At 43.4% G+C, this 16083-nt stretch overlaps 4 protein-coding genes across 7 annotated transcripts; 3 read left to right on the top strand and 1 right to left on the bottom strand.

The window, feature by feature from the left end:
* Positions 1-3823: 3823 nt before the first annotated feature.
* Positions 3824-4786, top strand: LOC112351695. The gene is made up of 2 exons (XM_024690038.1): positions 3824-3989; positions 4043-4786. Exon 2 carries the CDS (start codon positions 4250-4252, stop codon positions 4769-4771), a length of 522 nt encoding a protein of 173 aa, XP_024545806.1. The 5' UTR covers positions 3824-3989; positions 4043-4249; the 3' UTR covers positions 4772-4786.
* A 1172-nt stretch (positions 4787-5958) lies between these two features.
* On the top strand, positions 5959-7361 carry LOC9648604. 3 transcript variants are annotated; one of them, XM_024690036.1, is made up of 5 exons: positions 5959-6177; positions 6256-6583; positions 6633-6738; positions 6788-6928; positions 6986-7361. In XM_024690036.1, the coding sequence occupies exons 2-5, from the start codon at positions 6288-6290 to the stop codon at positions 7343-7345; spliced, it is 903 nt and encodes a 300-aa protein (XP_024545804.1). In that variant the 5' UTR covers positions 5959-6177; positions 6256-6287; the 3' UTR covers positions 7346-7361. The 3 variants fall into 3 exon arrangements, with proteins under 3 accessions (XP_024545804.1, XP_024545803.1, XP_024545805.1); XM_024690035.1 differs by having other exon boundaries at positions 6222-6583; XM_024690037.1 differs by having other exon boundaries at positions 6222-6583; positions 6788-6932; positions 6986-7090.
* Positions 7362-12451: 5090 nt separating this feature from the next.
* On the top strand, positions 12452-13537 carry LOC112351657. The gene is made up of 2 exons (XM_024689917.1): positions 12452-13388; positions 13453-13537. The coding sequence occupies exons 1-2, from the start codon at positions 12855-12857 to the stop codon at positions 13486-13488; spliced, it is 570 nt and encodes a 189-aa protein (XP_024545685.1). The 5' UTR covers positions 12452-12854; the 3' UTR covers positions 13489-13537.
* On the bottom strand, positions 13394-16000 carry LOC9645131 (probable polyamine oxidase 5). Of its 2 annotated transcripts, XM_024689916.1 has the most exons (3): positions 15461-16000; positions 14003-15345; positions 13394-13957 (listed from the first exon to the last, which is right to left on the bottom strand). In XM_024689916.1, exons 2-3 carry the CDS (start codon positions 15328-15330, stop codon positions 13684-13686), a joined length of 1602 nt encoding a protein of 533 aa, XP_024545684.1. In that variant the 5' UTR covers positions 15331-15345; positions 15461-16000; the 3' UTR covers positions 13394-13683. The 2 variants fall into 2 exon arrangements, with proteins under 2 accessions (XP_024545684.1, XP_002984796.1); XM_002984750.2 differs by having other exon boundaries at positions 13394-15345; positions 15461-15999.
* Positions 16001-16083: the final 83 nt, after the last annotated feature.

Below are 16083 nucleotides of genomic sequence, written 5' to 3'. Positions count from 1 at the left end.
TGCAAGTTTGTGAAGTTTAGCATGATATTTAATAGATCGATCCTTTAAAAATTATGCATATATATAGTGGTTGAAATGCTTCATACAAAGGGATCAGGAATAAGTTGCACCATCTAAATACCTCTTCTTGAAGTTTTTCCATATTCTTGTTTATTAACCAAAGAATCTTAAGTACGTTCCATCCTTCCTAGAGAAAGAGATAATGTAAGGTCCAAGTGTATGGCTTTGATGCCATATATTGATATTAGCGTAATATGATTTTGATATCTATTGGATTGGTTTTTTATAACAGTCACTTCTATATATAAATTAAGGTTTTTAGGCTATTTGAATATACACATTTTTATATTCTATGCACTCACAAATCCATGTTCTATGGCATTGAAGTAATTAATCCAATCCATATCCTATGGCATTGAAGTAATTAATCCACTAGAGCATTACAAATATAATATTATAGATTTATAATATAGAAATTCATCAATGAAACTTTCATATTTAAATATTATATCTAAAAACCTAACCTGAAAAAAATACTATTATTTTGTTAAATAGTAGTGTTATTCCTGTTCAGTTTTACTTATTAGTTCAATTGAAAGAATTCTAAAAGTTTTTACTAGAAGAGAATTAGGTTTTTTGGTGAGAGTTCCATGATTATTTTAGATTAATGACTTGGTATTATACTCTACAATGAACTCTTTGAGTAACTATATACTAGCAATCAGATAAATTATAATAATAATATAAGAATTAGATGGTAGAATATTTTAGAATATCCAAGCACTTAAGCAAATCAAAAAGTTAGAAACATTCCAGGAAAGGTATTAATAGAGTGAAAAACACTCATCGAGATAGCATACGCTCTAGAGCAAGCCAGTAACATTAGAAATCCACCACCTTTATAAGAATAACATATAACTAGCAGCTCGGTTGGGGGGTTTTGTTTGGGGCGGGTTAATCTAATCTAATACTAGTTTTTGTTCCATGTTTATCGCATTAATTTAAAACTGGTCTAGTAATCTATAGATCTATAGCTAGAGACGAGAAATTAAACAATGTACTCATCATGGCTATGGAAAAAGCCTACACTAGAAGATATGGAAGCTTGCTTTTTTGGGAAGGTAGAGCTCCTTCCCGCTCGAACGTTTTTGTTCCAGGATTTTAGGGTTCGCATTGGCGCTGCTGGAGCTGGAAGCGGCGGGCGATCGGCGCCATGGATCAAGAGGCAAGACTGCATTTTATGAGAAATTTCTGGCCTGAATCTTGGCGTTAGAATCATCGCGGCAGTAGAATCGTCGAAGTTTTTGCTTGCCGCTTCCCTGGTAGGAATCTAACGCTTTCGTGTGTGTGCCCAGGCAGCGCAGCGATCCATGGGCCTACGCTTTCATCGAGCTGGAGAGATCGCAACGCGGTGCTGCTACTCACGGACCGCAGCCGCCGGATGAGGCGTTGGTGCCGGTGTGGCGCCATCATTCCAGCCGCGGTTCAAAGCTTTGCTACCTCGACAAGGCTGCGGCCTCCCTGGTGGAGTTTTGGGTCTTCGCTTGAGGGAAGAGCCCTTGGATCCCCAGGGTAGCTCATCCGAGCAGTGGTCCGAACAAGAAAACGGCGAGATCCTTGGAAAGGTTTGTCTTCACTGCCTAAATTGGTCGCTTGAGGAGCTGCAACACGGTAAAGGGTATCCTAAAGACGATAGCACGAAGGAGGAACAACAAAGTTAAGAACTTTTCACTAGAACTGTGGGAAATAGTCCAGGAGGATGCAAGAATCGGTCGCTCAGTGGGAACTGCTAAATGGACTCGTGTCACGGCTGTTACGGGAAGATAAATTCCATTGGCACCTTGGTACTGCTTCAACTTTATCTCTCGACTAGAAATCTCGACCGGTTTCAGCTGCATTGTGGTGGACGAAGAACAGGAACTAAGCCTAAGCCTTCAGTACTCCTAGCAGTACTGAGGGAATGTTGAGAGTCATTGTCATGTCGGCTACAGCCGATGCGGAACTCTTCAGCGACTACTTTGGCATCGAAACCACTTGTCGTTCCTGGAAGTACTAGGTTGAGATCCACTACGAACTGCGTGGGAATGCCAACATCGATACAAGGACAATGGAAAGAGTTTGCGAGCTCCACAAGGAGGCCAATGGGCTTTCCTCACGTCCCAGGCGGATGTCGAATGGGTCTGTAAACGATTGGCAAATACGCTGCTTGTGCTGCTTCTTCATGGAAGGCTTCGTGAAGAGGATCAGCAACAGCTGGTACTAGAAAGATAGTTTCTGCAACAAATATCGCCGAGACGTCTTCGACGATACCAGGAATCAGGTACTTAAGTTCTTTTACGATGATCTTCCTTGAACCATGTCGCTTTCTCGGCTTCTAGGCACTTGGTGGATCCAGGATTGTCAAAGCAAGCTATCTTTGATCCACAGACTGGGATGACAACGCTGGAGCTTACGGCAATCAGTCAAAGCTCCGCAACTCAAAGAGGTCGCACGAGTTCTGGTGTCAGCTACAGATTGTACAACGATGAAGACTTTGACGACATGGCGTTGCTGTTCTCACATGGGGATAGTAGTTCTCAAGCTTCTGGCACTAGGCATATAGGACGTGGAAAACTTTGACTTCGTGGAGCCTCCCAGCATCAGCGCTATCAGGCATGCAATGACGAGTTTGCAGCGGCTGGATGATGAAGTAAAGAACTGGGAACTTCGGATTAACACCAAGAACATTCTCGACAGTTGTGGTCTGGTTCTCATTCCTTTGATATCATCTTCGACCGTCGAAGTTCGACGACCATCTCATTGGCATGGAGACCTGTTCAACCTCTTGGACGTGTACAGCATCAACACAAAGTCACTGAGGAGCTTCCAGGAACAGATAAGAGACCTGAAGGACGAGACAATCAGGAAGATCGTCACGTCGGCTTTTATGGAGAAGCTGGCAGTTTTCTGGCAACGGGCGAATCGGATACGACTGGGTCGAGAGGCTCACATTCATCCGGAGACTGTCCACTGGGGCTGGTATTTTTCTGCTCGTCGAGGGAGTTTTTGAGCTGCGTGACCGTCGTGGATCCCGAATGGGTGGCCGATCGTTACGGGTATGATTTGGAGTCACAGAGCGGTCATATCGAACTTGGGGAACACTCTCATGGCTAGAGTTCGCGGCAAAGAACAGAGCGGACTAGCTTTGCTACAAAAGCAGCTCGAGGCCAAAGGTGTCAGCCAAACAAGGTCCAGGATCGAGAGCTGCATGAACGAGCTGCACGTATGGCAACAGTGGCGAGACAGAAGTGCTGGCTTCAGAACGAGTGCATCGAGAAGCAGCTGAGATTCCGAACGCCCGTGACTCTGATCGTGTCTGGATGGTGAAAGAGATAGTGTTTGATGAGTGAGGTGAAGGCATCTCCAGATTTTGGAGCGTCACCTCAGACAAAGTGGGGTTTGGTCGCCTTTCGACGCACAGCTTCTCCCCAACTTGCGGTGAAACTCGACACTTTCAAAGCCGGCGCGTTTGCTGCATCGATGCCGTGATACTTTCATGCACAGGAAAGTGATCTGCGGCTCATACGTCACGTGTGAAGTCAGCCAGCGCTCACAGCCCGGTGTGTTATCTCCGACTATGCAAGACTTGGAAGCTTTGAGTGGGAAGAAGATGACGAAGCTTATCGTGATTCATGAGAAAGATGCGGGTTATAAGTGAGTACCAGCGGGTCTTGGAGACCAAGCACCGGGAGTATGTTCCAGCAGACAGGTTTGAGGTCGAGGTGATTGAGAGGTTTGTCGGCCAAAGCTTGGTTCAGGTTCAACGTGAATGCTCACGACGCTGCAATGCTCTTGCTAGCCTTGAAGGGACGACTCTGGATGTCTGAGGCGTGGGGGAGGCGTGGCAGAAAGTTACATGCAAAGCGGAGTTTCTCTTCCCGTCTACACTTTACTCTGCCAAGGGAATGGAGCAGCTCAAGGCGGATAACACACTAGGTGCGACTTTGAAGGTATGCTACTCTTATTCAATTTCCGTTTTCCACTCGGAAACCACTGTGTGAAGGTATCTCCGAAGGCGTACGAGAAAGGTGTGGCTCGGTGCAAGGCAGAACAACTGGTGGAAGACTCTCCTCTCGAAGGGCCTGCTGGATAAAGCTGCAATGAAGACGAGAGAGGGGCTTCGCCTGGCAAAGAAGATTGAAGAGGAAACCGGCCATGGTTAGATGCAACCAGAAGATCTCACTGCGAGGCGACGGGAGCTCCTCTTGGGATGATGAGAGCTCTGTTTGGGAAAATACGGGGTCGACTTAGCCGGGCTGGAAAAATCAGTGGGAGCTGCAGTGAGCATGAACCACCGGTGGCGTGCACGGGGATGAGTGCTTGGAGCAAGCAAAGCACAGATCGTCAGCGTCTGGAAGAAGGAAGCAATCCAGCAGTAGCAGTGGCAATAGACGCAGCAAAAGGATTGTTCGGTGTGTTTATGCCCGAAGTGGCTCGAGGCCACAGCTTTTGCCGCGACAGCATTGCCAACCAGCTTGGATCGAGCGTCAGGAACAGGGATGGACTTGCGAAGGCTGCCAGGAGGTGTTCCCGTTGTCGACTTCGCGGCCTTGCTCACAGCGCAGTAGATGGACGAGCTGTGCAAAGCTTCCGTGGGACTTTTCGGGCCTTGAGCGGGGGGAGCTACAGGTTTTGTCGACTGCCTCAAGAGCTCATTTTCTTTGCGCTTGAAACGCTCGGCTACGTACCCAGGCTATGTACTCACGGAAGCCCAATACAAGGCTATATATAGGGCTTTATATCCTCTCGCCCTAGCGCCCTAGCCTCCGGCTCTCTCTGATGGGATTATGATGTTCTTCTGCCGTTGCAGATGCCAAATGCTGCCAAGCAAAATGCGAGTGCATTGGAGCACATGGTATGGCATTCTAGTACCCAGCATTTCTGATTTGTGGGAGTTCTTCCCAAGTCCCTCCTAATTTGCAAAGATATGGTTTTCATGTAACTCCAGAGTAGCCACCCTTGACAATGCTCTTTGTTTGACACAATGTTATGAAACGTCGCCTGTTTCACTTCTCGCTGCTCATCTTTTACCTCTGCTTCCTATGAGTGATGGTTTATATAAGTGACTAATTTTTCCATTCTACTTTAGTCACTTAACCACACCTCCGACCTAAAAAAGACCCTTACCCTCCTACACCCATGTATTATGTATTGGGGTTGTTCACAAGATTAATACAAGGCTATTTATAATGTTAAAGTTCAAGAGATTGAAATTATATATTAAGTGGCCAAAGATGCATGAAATCTTGAACACAAGGATCAAGTCTACAAAGAAGCTATAGTGACTCAATTCAAGACTCTCATACAAAGAAGCTGTAATGACTGAATTCAAGACTCTCATAGAGAGCCATGTGGGTGCTCCTCAGCTTCATGTCATTAGGGCTCTTGAGCAGCATACACGCCGAGTTGGGACTCGGTTTGACAGCCTGTACGTGGTTGTCTGTCCTGGGCGAAGGTTGTTGTGTCTTTCTCCAGAGATTGGTGCCCAGGAAATCCCTCTTTTTGGGATGTGTGTGATCAAGGACGCCAACTTTTACGATTACACACGCGCAATAAACAAGTTGGAAGCTTGCCACGTCTTCAAGCACCCCGACTACAGACAACGGTACCCTAACGGCGTTCATTAAGAACGTGCTCTCTCTCTACTGTCAAGAAACATCATAAAGTTAAATAAAATGAGTGTTTATCCTTACGTAATTAGCAAGCGTGAAAAAAACAATGTGCCGCGCGGTACAGTTGAGCTCAAGCAGGATACCGCGCGGCACCATAGTAGGGGTACTGTTTAAGCAGCTGCTTGGTTGCAAGCTGCTCGAGTTTGATCTTTTCGTACCGGTTCCAGCGGGATCCTGGCCGTTCGTTCGATTGATTTTTCACTGTCGATACTTAAAGAATATACTTGGTATAAAGTTTAGGGTTTGAGGGAGGTTCGTCTCCACCAGATCGATTGCCGTCGCCTGTGATCGCGTTGCACTGCTACGGAGCTACATCGCTCCTCAAGGCCCTCTGTGATACGGTCCGATCCTCGATAAAAATGCTCGTATCTTTTCAATACAGCAGGCTGCTTCAGGGATTCTTGCCGATCTAGTACCTACATCGCGTTCCAAAACTCTCAAGGCTCTCTTTGATAGCATTGTCCAGGTAAGGGATCCTCGATAAACATGATGAATTAAAAAAGCTCGTAGGTTTTCAATACCAACTCTTATCGATCTGGTATAGCCCCTGTTGGTTCTGGACATTTTCTTTGGAGGATGAAGGCTTACAGCAGCAGCAGCAACGGGCACTACAAGAAGGCTTATGACGGCAACTGCAGCAACGAGCACAAGAAGGCTTACGACGGCGGCAGCAGCAACGGGCACTACAAGAAGGCTTATGACGGCAACAGCAGCAACGGGCAGCACAAGAAGGCTTATGACGGCAACAGCAGCAACGGGCAGCACAAGAAGGCTTACGACGGCGGCAGCAGCAACAGGAAGTTCACAAAGGAAAAGCCGAAGGAGGTGGACACTTTTGCAATCGAGGACGATTACGATCGTATGCAAGCAAGGTAAGCAAGCTTATATGGTTTGATGTTTACTTGCTTTTGTTTGTAACAGGTATGAGATCATAGGAACTCATCGTCCCGGTGAGAAGGAGGGATTACTCGTCGACCAATGCAGAAAATGTAAGCAGAGAGGTCATTGGGAAAGACACTGCAAGGGGGTAAGAAAACTCACTTATTGAATTTTTGACTCTTTGTTTTTTGTTTTAGCCTGGAGTGGATGAACAAAAGAAATGCTACCTCTGCCTAGCGAAGGGGCACGATACTTATCACTGTTCAAGAGATCCCCTGCGAAATGAGGACTGGGCAGAGAGGACTTACACTGGACCAATGAAGAGAATTCATCTTGGAGTTTGTACCAGTTTCTATTCTGTGTTTCTTTGTATGTTTATTTGTGTACGTTTTCAGGTGGGTTATATCGTTCAGGTAGCAGACTTCCCGCAATACCATCCTCGTTTCTGCGTCCAACGGATTGAATACGAAAACCTCAAACGGATCTGCAAAAAACATCCAGACTTGGGAATCTTCATTGTGCCTGAGCCACCCCGCCCTCTTGCATCTCAAATCTGGGAAGCTTTTCAGGGACTCGATGGATTTCTCAACGCAGGCCTAGGCTTCGAGTTATACAAATCCAAGGAAGAAATGCCTCCAGGGTATAAGCGGTATGCAGCTGCAGATGAAGCATTGATTGAAGAATTGAAGAGCAAAGGAGAACTGGATGAGTTTGAGTATGCTTCTCTGCTAAACTGTATACGAATGAATGAATGAAAATAAAGTAAAAATAGATAGGAGTGGAAAGGTTATGAATAAAGTAATAATAGAAGGCATCTAGACCTTGGAGATTAAACCATCGGGGTGACACTAGAGAGCTATAAAGGTTACTGTTTTTGGCGTGTTCCCGCTCAAACGTTTTTCTCCCAGGGTTTTAGGTGGAAGCGATCGTCCCCGCATGATTTCTGGCCTGAACCTCCAGAAGTTTTTATCATCTAGTTTCTTTGCATTAATCTATAGGTTACTGTGTTGATTAGTCTGGGAAGAGCACTCAACTCGTTCAATATTTATGTGATGGTTGTTTCTCAAGTCCATCCTTTGTACACAGCCAAGGAAAGTAGCAGCTTTTGCTCTTACTTGACGGGTTGCCAAAGAATGCCACGGCTGTTACGAGAAGATAAATTCCATTGGTACCTTGTTATACAGGGATCAACAGGACCTTGCCAAAATGGTCTACACCACGGACCACGTACTGCTTCAACTTTATCTCTCGACTAGAAATCTCGACTGGTTCAGCTGCATTGTGGTGGATGAAGCACACGAGCGAAGCCTGAGCATCGATTTACTCCTGGCAGTACTGAAGGAATGTATGCGTGCATGGTCGGACTTGAGACTCATCATCATGCCAGCTACAGTCAATGCGGAACTTTTCAGCGACTACTTTCGCATCGAACACTTGTCGTTCCTGGAAGGAAGTACCCAGTTGAGATCCACTACGAACTGCGCAGGAATGCCAACATCGACAACCATGTAACAAGGACAATGGAAAGAGTTTGTGAGCTCCATAGGGAGGCTGATGACGGAGATATAGCTTTTTTCACGTCCCAGACGGATATCGAATGGGCGACTGGCAAATATGCCATGTGCGCTTGTGCTGCCTCTTCATGGAAGGCTTCGTCAAGAGGATCAGCAACTGGTATTCGAGGCAGCACCAGCTGGTACGAGAAAGATAGGCTTTGCAACAAATATCGCCGAGACGTCTTTGACGATACCAGGAATCAGGTACTTTTACAATGATCTTCCTTGAACCATGTAGTGCTACTCGCTTTTTCGGCTACTAGGTACGTGGTGGATCCAGGATTGTCAAAGCAAGCCATGTTTGATCCACAGACTGGGATGATAACCCTGGAGCTTACGGCAATCAGTCAAAGCTCTGCGACTCAAAGAGCTGGTCATGCAGGGCACACTAGTTCTAGTGTCTGCTACAGATGACATGGCGTTGCTGGAGACTTCTGAAATTTCCCGTTTGCACATGGGGATAGTAGTTCTCAAGCTTTTGCACTGATGTGGAAAACTTCATCTTTGTGGAGCCTCACAGCGTCAGTGGTATCAGTCACGCAATGAGGAGTTTGTAGTGGTTGGAAGCCATAGCTAAGGATGATGAAGTGAAGAACTAGAGGCTCACGAACTTTGGATTAAAACTGGCAAAGGTCTGGAGTGGGACCATGGCTAGGCAAGATCATTCTCGATTGCCAGGCTCATGGTTGTGGTCAAGAAGGTATGGTTCTTAGTACTCTGATATCATATGTGATGACATTTTCTTCTGAGCTCGCTTTGAAGAAGACAACCTTATAGTAGACTGTTGGAAACTGTATCATTGGCATAGATACTTCTTGCAAATAGATTAACATTACCATTAACCATTTTGGGGTTGATTATTGTTTAACTAAGAAATTTCATAAACACATTGCTCATAATCACTAGGATATAATATAAAAATTATAATGACTTAATTATCAATCAAGTAACACTATAAGTAAGTTTGTTCAATCAAAGTTCTTATTCAGCATTAATCATTAAAGGAGATAAAAGATTTTATGTGTAGATGTCAAGGAGATGTTAAGGAAGGGTATTGTCCAAAATTTTTAGAGTCTTTAGGTATAAACATTATTTTATAACGAAGTCTAAGAAGTATTCAATTCTACATCAACTATTGTTAGTTAAATAAGGTGATTATTTCGAATGTATACCCTCTTCCTTATACTACTAATCTTCTAGATTATTTTCAGAGAAATAATTGGTTCATTAAATTAGATTTTGCTTTTAGGTGCTGGCAAATGCTAAAAAAGATGTTCCCAAAATTGTTTTTTTACATCATTTGGTTTGTAGGAATTTTTGGTGATGTTATTCAATTTGAACAATATTTTGGCAAATTTTCTAGTGAATGAGGTTCTTTGCAATATGCCAAAGGTGATTGGTGACTTTATTGATGATGTCTTAATGCACACATAGGGAATGTAAGAAGAGCACATTTATAATGTTTGTAAAGTGTTAAATTAGTTGTGGGAATTTAATTTGAAACTAAAGTAATCAAAGTGCGTATGTAGGTCTAAGGATATTAAGTATTATATTTCTTGTGAAGATTTGAAAGTTGATCATTACAAATTTGTAATTATTATAAAGTTTTCTACTCTAAAGTGTATGAATGATATACAATACTTTTTAGGTAAGGTGTAATATCTTAATCATTTTGTTAATCATCTTTTTGATTATACTACACGATTGTAAGTATTGTTAAAGTTATTAATATCATCTTTCATCTAGGCTAAAGATTGCAAAATAACACTTTTAGATTTGAAAGTGCTATATTGATAACTCTTATAATTTTAGTGTATTCTAACTGCACTTTGACCTTTTATTTGCATGTAGATGCTTTTGATATTAATTTAAGAGATGTGTTGATGCAGAAGAGCACAAATATGTTTGGTTAGTGTTATCTTATTGCATATATGAGTTATACATTATAATCAATAGAGATAAATTACTTTATGATAAAGAATGAATATTTAGTAACAATTTGTTTCATGCATATTTACATGGTTCTCAGACATTACTAAAAGGTAATCATACTATAGTACTTCATATAATTGGCTTAATAGACTTTAAAATTTTAGATATATAATTTTGAGATTATTTATTACTCAAGGAATTGTATAATTGATGCTAATGCCCTTTTCCAAGTTTTACTTATCATTTTGCTCTCTTTTCATGTTCCTTATGAGCTTATTATTTCAAATTTAGTGTCATTTTTTAGATGAGGATTTTGTGTTATCAATAGTTACTGTAGTTGAAATCACTTGCTAAGAACTTGTCATTTCAGTATTTATAATATTAATATTAGCTTGAGGGATTAATTGTGATGATCATTTACAGCTGGTGGTGCCTTCAATCCTTATTCTACATTTTCTCCACATCTGTAGTAGTTTTTAAATTGGTTGAAGATGCGATATGATATTATCAAGTATATGCATAATTGTGTTTGATGTTAATCTAGTAATAGTCCCCCTCATGCTGCAGAAAGATGGTTTGAATCAATTATAGTTTTGAGTCTATTTGAATTAGTGGCATTTGATTTAATGGGGCATTTTCCACAGTCAATTATTTGCAAATAATACATCATTATTGCCTTCAATTACTTGACTCGCTAGGTGAAAGTTAGTGTTCTTGCTAGTGCATCAATGATTACTATTGGATATTTCCTACTCAATTGAATGGTGTTTTAACATTCTTGTTTAAAGTAGATTCTTTCAGATAATGGTCTTGCATTCATAACTGACGTATTCACGTTTTAATGTCTAGGCTAGAGATATGCCATATTGTCAAAAGTGTTTAGATAAATGGTTTAGTGGAATAGCTTGTTTGAACTTTCAGATAAATGATTATAAAATATATGAACTTTAAACATTTAGATTGAGATAGTTTCTTCAGTATGTGTATGTCACAGGGGTTCAAAGTTTCATCAATACTTCACTATATAAACTCTTATATAATCATGATTTAATACTTCTAATAGAGTTAAGTTTACCTTTACAATTGTTATGAGCTAGGTATTGGGAGAAATATTTGATAAGCATTCTTTTACTAATTTGAGTGAAGCTTGTTGAACACTTTGGTTGTATACAAGTGAGACAACAATGGTGCTACAACTCCCATTGACATCCACCTACAAAGTACAAAATAAATGACCTAGTGTTAATTTGTTTTCTCAATCATATAGTACATGGTTTGTCTAAAAGGCTCTTTATTTAGTGGAAGTGACCATATTGAGTGTTATGATAAATTAGACTGCAAGTTTATGAAGTTCTGCATGATATTCAATAGATCAATCCTTTAGAAATTATGCATATATATAATAGTTGAAGTGCTTCATACAAAGGGATCAAGAATAAGTTACACCATTTATAAATCCATTGATGCCTTTTCTTGAAGTCCTCCAAATTCTAGTTTATGAACCAAAAAACTTTAACTACATTCCATAGAAAAAGATGGCTATGATGCCATATACTAATATTAGCATAGTTAGATTTTGATATTTATTGGATTGATTTCAATTTAGACTAGTCACTCCATATATAAATTAGGGTTTTTAGGCTAATTGAATACATAGTTTTATATTTTATGCACTCATAAATCCATGTCCTATGGCATTGAAGTAATTAATCCAATAGAGCATTACATATATTTATAATATAGAAATTCATCAATGAAACTTTCATATTTAAAATATTATATCTAAAAACCTACCTTTAAAAATTACTATGCTTTAATGTTTAGTTTGTTTAATAATAGTGTTATTCCTGTTCAATATTACTTATTAGTTCAATTGATCAAAATATGATACAATTAAGAATTCTAAAAGCTTTTATTAGAAGAGAATTAGGTTTTTTGGTGAGAGTTCCAAGATTATTTTAGATTAATGACTTGGTATTATACTCTACAATGAACTCTATGAGTAACTATATAATAATAATCAGATAAATTATAATAATTATATTGTTATGTTCACAGTTTAACTCTACTCTTCCTCTTAGAGTGTTCAAGCATGAGCTATAGAACTTATTTTAAGCCTAAAAATGTATCTCATCGTCTTTATTTATAATTTATGAATATAAAATTAATATTATCAAAATAAACTAGAATATGCTAGGTAGTGTTTTGGAAAGTTTATAAATTATACAAGCATATTTTAAATAGATTTTTGAGTTTTGATGCTTTTCTCTTCAAAAATGTCATGCTCCATCACTAAATAGGCTCTTTGCTTTTCCAAAATTTGGCGGGAAATTGTAAAGTGTTTAGGGTTCTTATTGCGGAGGAGGGCTTCGTCCTCGAGGTATGACGCCAGGCTCTCTCTCGCTCAGCTCTCGATATCTCCAGGGGATCCGGCAGTGGTACCCTCTTTCTTTCGCGCATTCATCTAAGGAGCGAGAAGCATTGGAAATGTGGAAGAAAAGACTTCAGTGACAGACGGGGCAGCTGTAGGGTCGCTCTCCATCTCCATCGTCCCAGAAGGAAATTTAAGGAGAAGGGAAGAAAGAGGGCAGGGCACAGGTCGGGCAGTGGCCAGATTTTTTAGAATTCTTCCCATTGCCAGCTTCGAGCCAGAGCGCTGCTCCGTGGGAATCACTCTAAGCTACTTAGCTGACGTACGAGCGAGAAGAAAAGATTAAGAAAGTGGTGGAGAAACCAGGAAGAAGAAGGGGGAGCTTTCTCTTATGGTTTCTAAAACATGGGCAGTGCTTCGTGGGCTGGGCCTTCTAGTCTTGGCAGGATGAAAGACAGCTACTGGGTTCTCAGAAGAAGCCAGCGGAAGAAAAGGTGGTTAAAAGAGTGTTGTCGTCTCGTCAAAGTGTCAAAACTCTCACTTGGCGCTGACGTCCTCTCGACGTGGATTCATCCAGGCTTGAACTTCCCGAGGATCAATCCTGATCATCTTTTCTCCAGAGGAGGCTGGCTAGTGAGGACAGAGCTCCGTTTAAACAGGTCAAAGTTTCGCAACTCCTTCAGCCTTTGCTCGCTGTTCTTCGTCGCCATCGCTCACGGCCATTGTGATGATTGCTTTCACGTCCACTATAATCCCAGAGCAGCAATTCTGGCACTACTAGGTGATGCTTCAGGGAAGCACTCCAATGATTGGGAGAAACGTAACTTGATGAAGCTTTTGTCGGCACTACCACGGAGGTGGAACCTTATCCGTTGCAAAGGATATGGACTGTCTCCACGGATTCCGCAAGCGAGAGCTAGCCAACTATTCCAACCGAAGGTATCTTTCTCATTCTCCATGTTTTATATTATCGCACTCACTATATATGTGATTGACATGCCAGTGCTTCTTCTGTGCAAGTGCAACCACGACTACATAGCCAAATCAACACGCGTAAGGCATACTAGGCATGGAAAAAAAAAGATGCTGGAAGGCGACAGACCTTCCAAAATTCGCTATCAACAAGGTAATACGGTCGTCCTCTTTTGGTTTTAGAAGGCCTCCTTGATGTTTAGAGAAGACGCATCAAACTGCTGCCGCTCATGCCGTTTAGAAATGCTTTCTCATTGCGGTTCTAACTCGCGAACTTGTAATGCTGAATCAGGCGATCGGCTTCCCTTTGTCCGCTGAAATAAGCACCATGCGTCGTCGAATACTGATCCCTGTGAGTCGCCTCACCGGCGAAGAGCAACTGCAATGGAGGACCTGAGTCACTTAGACGTGGAACCGGGGCTGCAAGGTGGTCGATATCATCACCATTGGAACCAACTGCGACGTAGGAGTAGGAGCCGAGAAACAAAGGATTCCGATTCCAGCACCCGTGAGCTACGTGAACTTTGCCGCTGTGCGTGCCACCGTTAGAACTGGCGTCGCCACCATTGCAACAATGCTGCCGCTGTGACCCCAGACCTGCAACTCGACGCTTGTCACCGAAAGCAGCGAGAGTTTTCTGGACACCTCGGGCAATCTCTTCGTCGGACAGCTTCTCCATCTCCTTTGCCTCGGCTCCAGCGAACCACGCAACGAGCACGTTGGACTTCTTATGGATGGGGTACAGGGAATGAGTCTTCCGCATCCAACGAGGGACCTCGTCTTCGTCAGCGTCTGCCTGAGACTTGTGGATGAACTGCAAGTTGGGATGTTGAGAGCCATCTGGAGGAGGTTCGACGAGGACGAACAGCTTGTCCACGACACCGAAGCCGAGCTTCTCTATGGAATCCAGCTTCCAGTCGGGCAGGCGAGGCTGGAATAGCTGCTGTTCTTCCAAAGCCTTTGCCTTGAGAACGCCGAGAGAGACCGTGACGATAACGTGGTCAGCTTCGAAGGTGGAGCCGTCTTCGCAATGCAGCTGGACAGGATACCCGGAGGAAGCAGAAGTTCGAGCTACATCAGTCCAGACAACCTTGTCGACTTTCTTGTGGAACCGGATGGTGTCGGGTGGCAAGCTCTTGGCGAGAGCCTGGACAACAGAGGAGAATCCTTTACCTATGGTTATCTGCTCACCAGGAAACTCCCAGTACTCGTTGAACGCCAGGAGGTCTAGATCGTGCAGCGACTCGGCAGCAGTGACGCAGCGCTCCCAGTTCTCCTGAATTGTGAAGACACCTTCTTGAAGAGCTCTCAAGTTCCAGCCGCTGGAAGCGATGGAGGGGTTGTCCTGTTTGAGCAGCAATTCAGCAGCATTGACTCCAGCAGGTGTAGCAGCTTGTTTGCCGAGAAAACTTTCGAAACCACGACGAAGATACGACCCCAGGTTGCCAGAGTCTCCATGCTCGAGCGTCTCCGCGGTTACTTCCGGTGGCTCTCCTCTCCGATCGTTCACATCGTCGACGAGCTGCCTGTAGAGGGAGGCAACGTCGTGTGCAATGGTGGAGTGCACAGTGACTCCTCCCTGAGCTTTGACAATTGGGGGCTCCGGAAAGCCGTCCATGCACTCGAACGGAACATCCCCGTGGAGTGCTCCGGACTTTTCAGCGATGTCGAAAATGGGACTGCCTTCGACGCCGTGAATCCACGTAGCACCGATCTCAATCTGCTCTCCAGTGTCAAATTGGGACGTGAAGATTCTGCCGCCGATCCTGTCACTCGCTTCCAAAACGGTGATTTGCCAGTCGCGAGCAGCAGCAGGGGAAGAGTACAAGCGACGAGCTGCTGAGAGGCCCGAAATGCCGGCTCCAATGACGATCACGCGGGGTTTTCCGCATAGCTTCTTGAGCTCCATGAGCTTTCGCAAGGCCTGATGGAAGGAAGAAGGAAAGGAAAAGCGAAAGACGAACTGGTCATTTCATCTTCACGAGGGAGTTGAATGGAGAAGGAAGGTATGCTTATGATTATAATCATGCATGCGGTACCTGACGTTGAGCTTTTTTGGAGGAGAAGATTCAAGCACAGCGTTGCTCGATTGCGCTGGTTGCGCAGGTCATTGCTTCGTTTCCACTTCGACGAGACGTTAAACGACCGCAAGTCTGAGAAGGAGGAAGAGGAGAAGCTCAATTGAAGCGAAAATGCCAAGCCTTGACAAGGCAGTGGCAGGGACAAGTTGCGCAGCGCTAATCAGAAGAAAAGGCAGACAGAAGAAAGTCGGGGACTGGAATGCGAGCTGGCCTGTCTTTGGACACTGCAGAATGGAGGGGGAGAGACAGATCACAGCAAGGGGAAGTCGGAGGCACGAGGAAGAAAAGGATTGGCACAGAGGTACCAAAAGCCGAGGTAGATTCTTTTCCTTTTTTCTCTTTGCTGTTGGCTTGCTATTCCACCGCAAGCAACACTTGTTCCACTACTGCTAACTAATGCTCCCTTTTCTTGCTGCTGCAGTGAGAAGCTGTGATGAACTGCTGTTGCGACAAACACACACTTGAAGGAGTTGAAAGAGAGAGAGAGAGAGAGAGAGAGAGAGCAGTGGTGGGTCTCTATGAGCGGTCGCGGTCCATTTATATAGGACCGGCACAGTAAGCACAGAGTGGGGGCCTCGTCC

This window comes from Selaginella moellendorffii, unplaced genomic scaffold (genome assembly GCF_000143415.4).
Source record: "Selaginella moellendorffii unplaced genomic scaffold, v1.0 SELMOscaffold_64, whole genome shotgun sequence".
NCBI classification, from domain to species: Eukaryota; Viridiplantae; Streptophyta; class Lycopodiopsida; order Selaginellales; family Selaginellaceae; genus Selaginella; species Selaginella moellendorffii.
The sequence above is the reverse complement of the archived record's forward strand: the minus strand, read 5'-3'. Positions and strand labels throughout refer to the sequence as shown.

Bases quoted from the DNA above. Each gene is read 5' to 3' on its own strand.
- LOC112351695 (XM_024690038.1), top strand. From the start codon at position 4,250: ATGATGAGAGCTCTGTTTGGGAAAATACGGGGTCGACTTAGCCGGGCT.
- LOC9648604 (XM_024690036.1), top strand. From the start codon at position 6,288: ATGAAGGCTTACAGCAGCAGCAGCAACGGGCACTACAAGAAGGCTTAT. The intron at 6,739-6,787 runs GTAAGAAAACTC...TTTTTGTTTTAG, and splicing joins GGGAAAGACACTGCAAGGGG to CCTGGAGTGGATGAACAAAA. The intron at 6,929-6,985 runs GTTTGTACCAGT...GTACGTTTTCAG, and splicing joins TGAAGAGAATTCATCTTGGA to GTGGGTTATATCGTTCAGGT.
- LOC112351657 (XM_024689917.1), top strand. From the start codon at position 12,855: ATGGGCAGTGCTTCGTGGGCTGGGCCTTCTAGTCTTGGCAGGATGAAA. The intron at 13,389-13,452 runs GTATCTTTCTCA...TTGACATGCCAG, and splicing joins GCCAACTATTCCAACCGAAG to TGCTTCTTCTGTGCAAGTGC.
- LOC9645131 (XM_002984750.2), bottom strand. From the start codon at position 15,330: ATGGAGCTCAAGAAGCTATGCGGAAAACCCCGCGTGATCGTCATTGGA.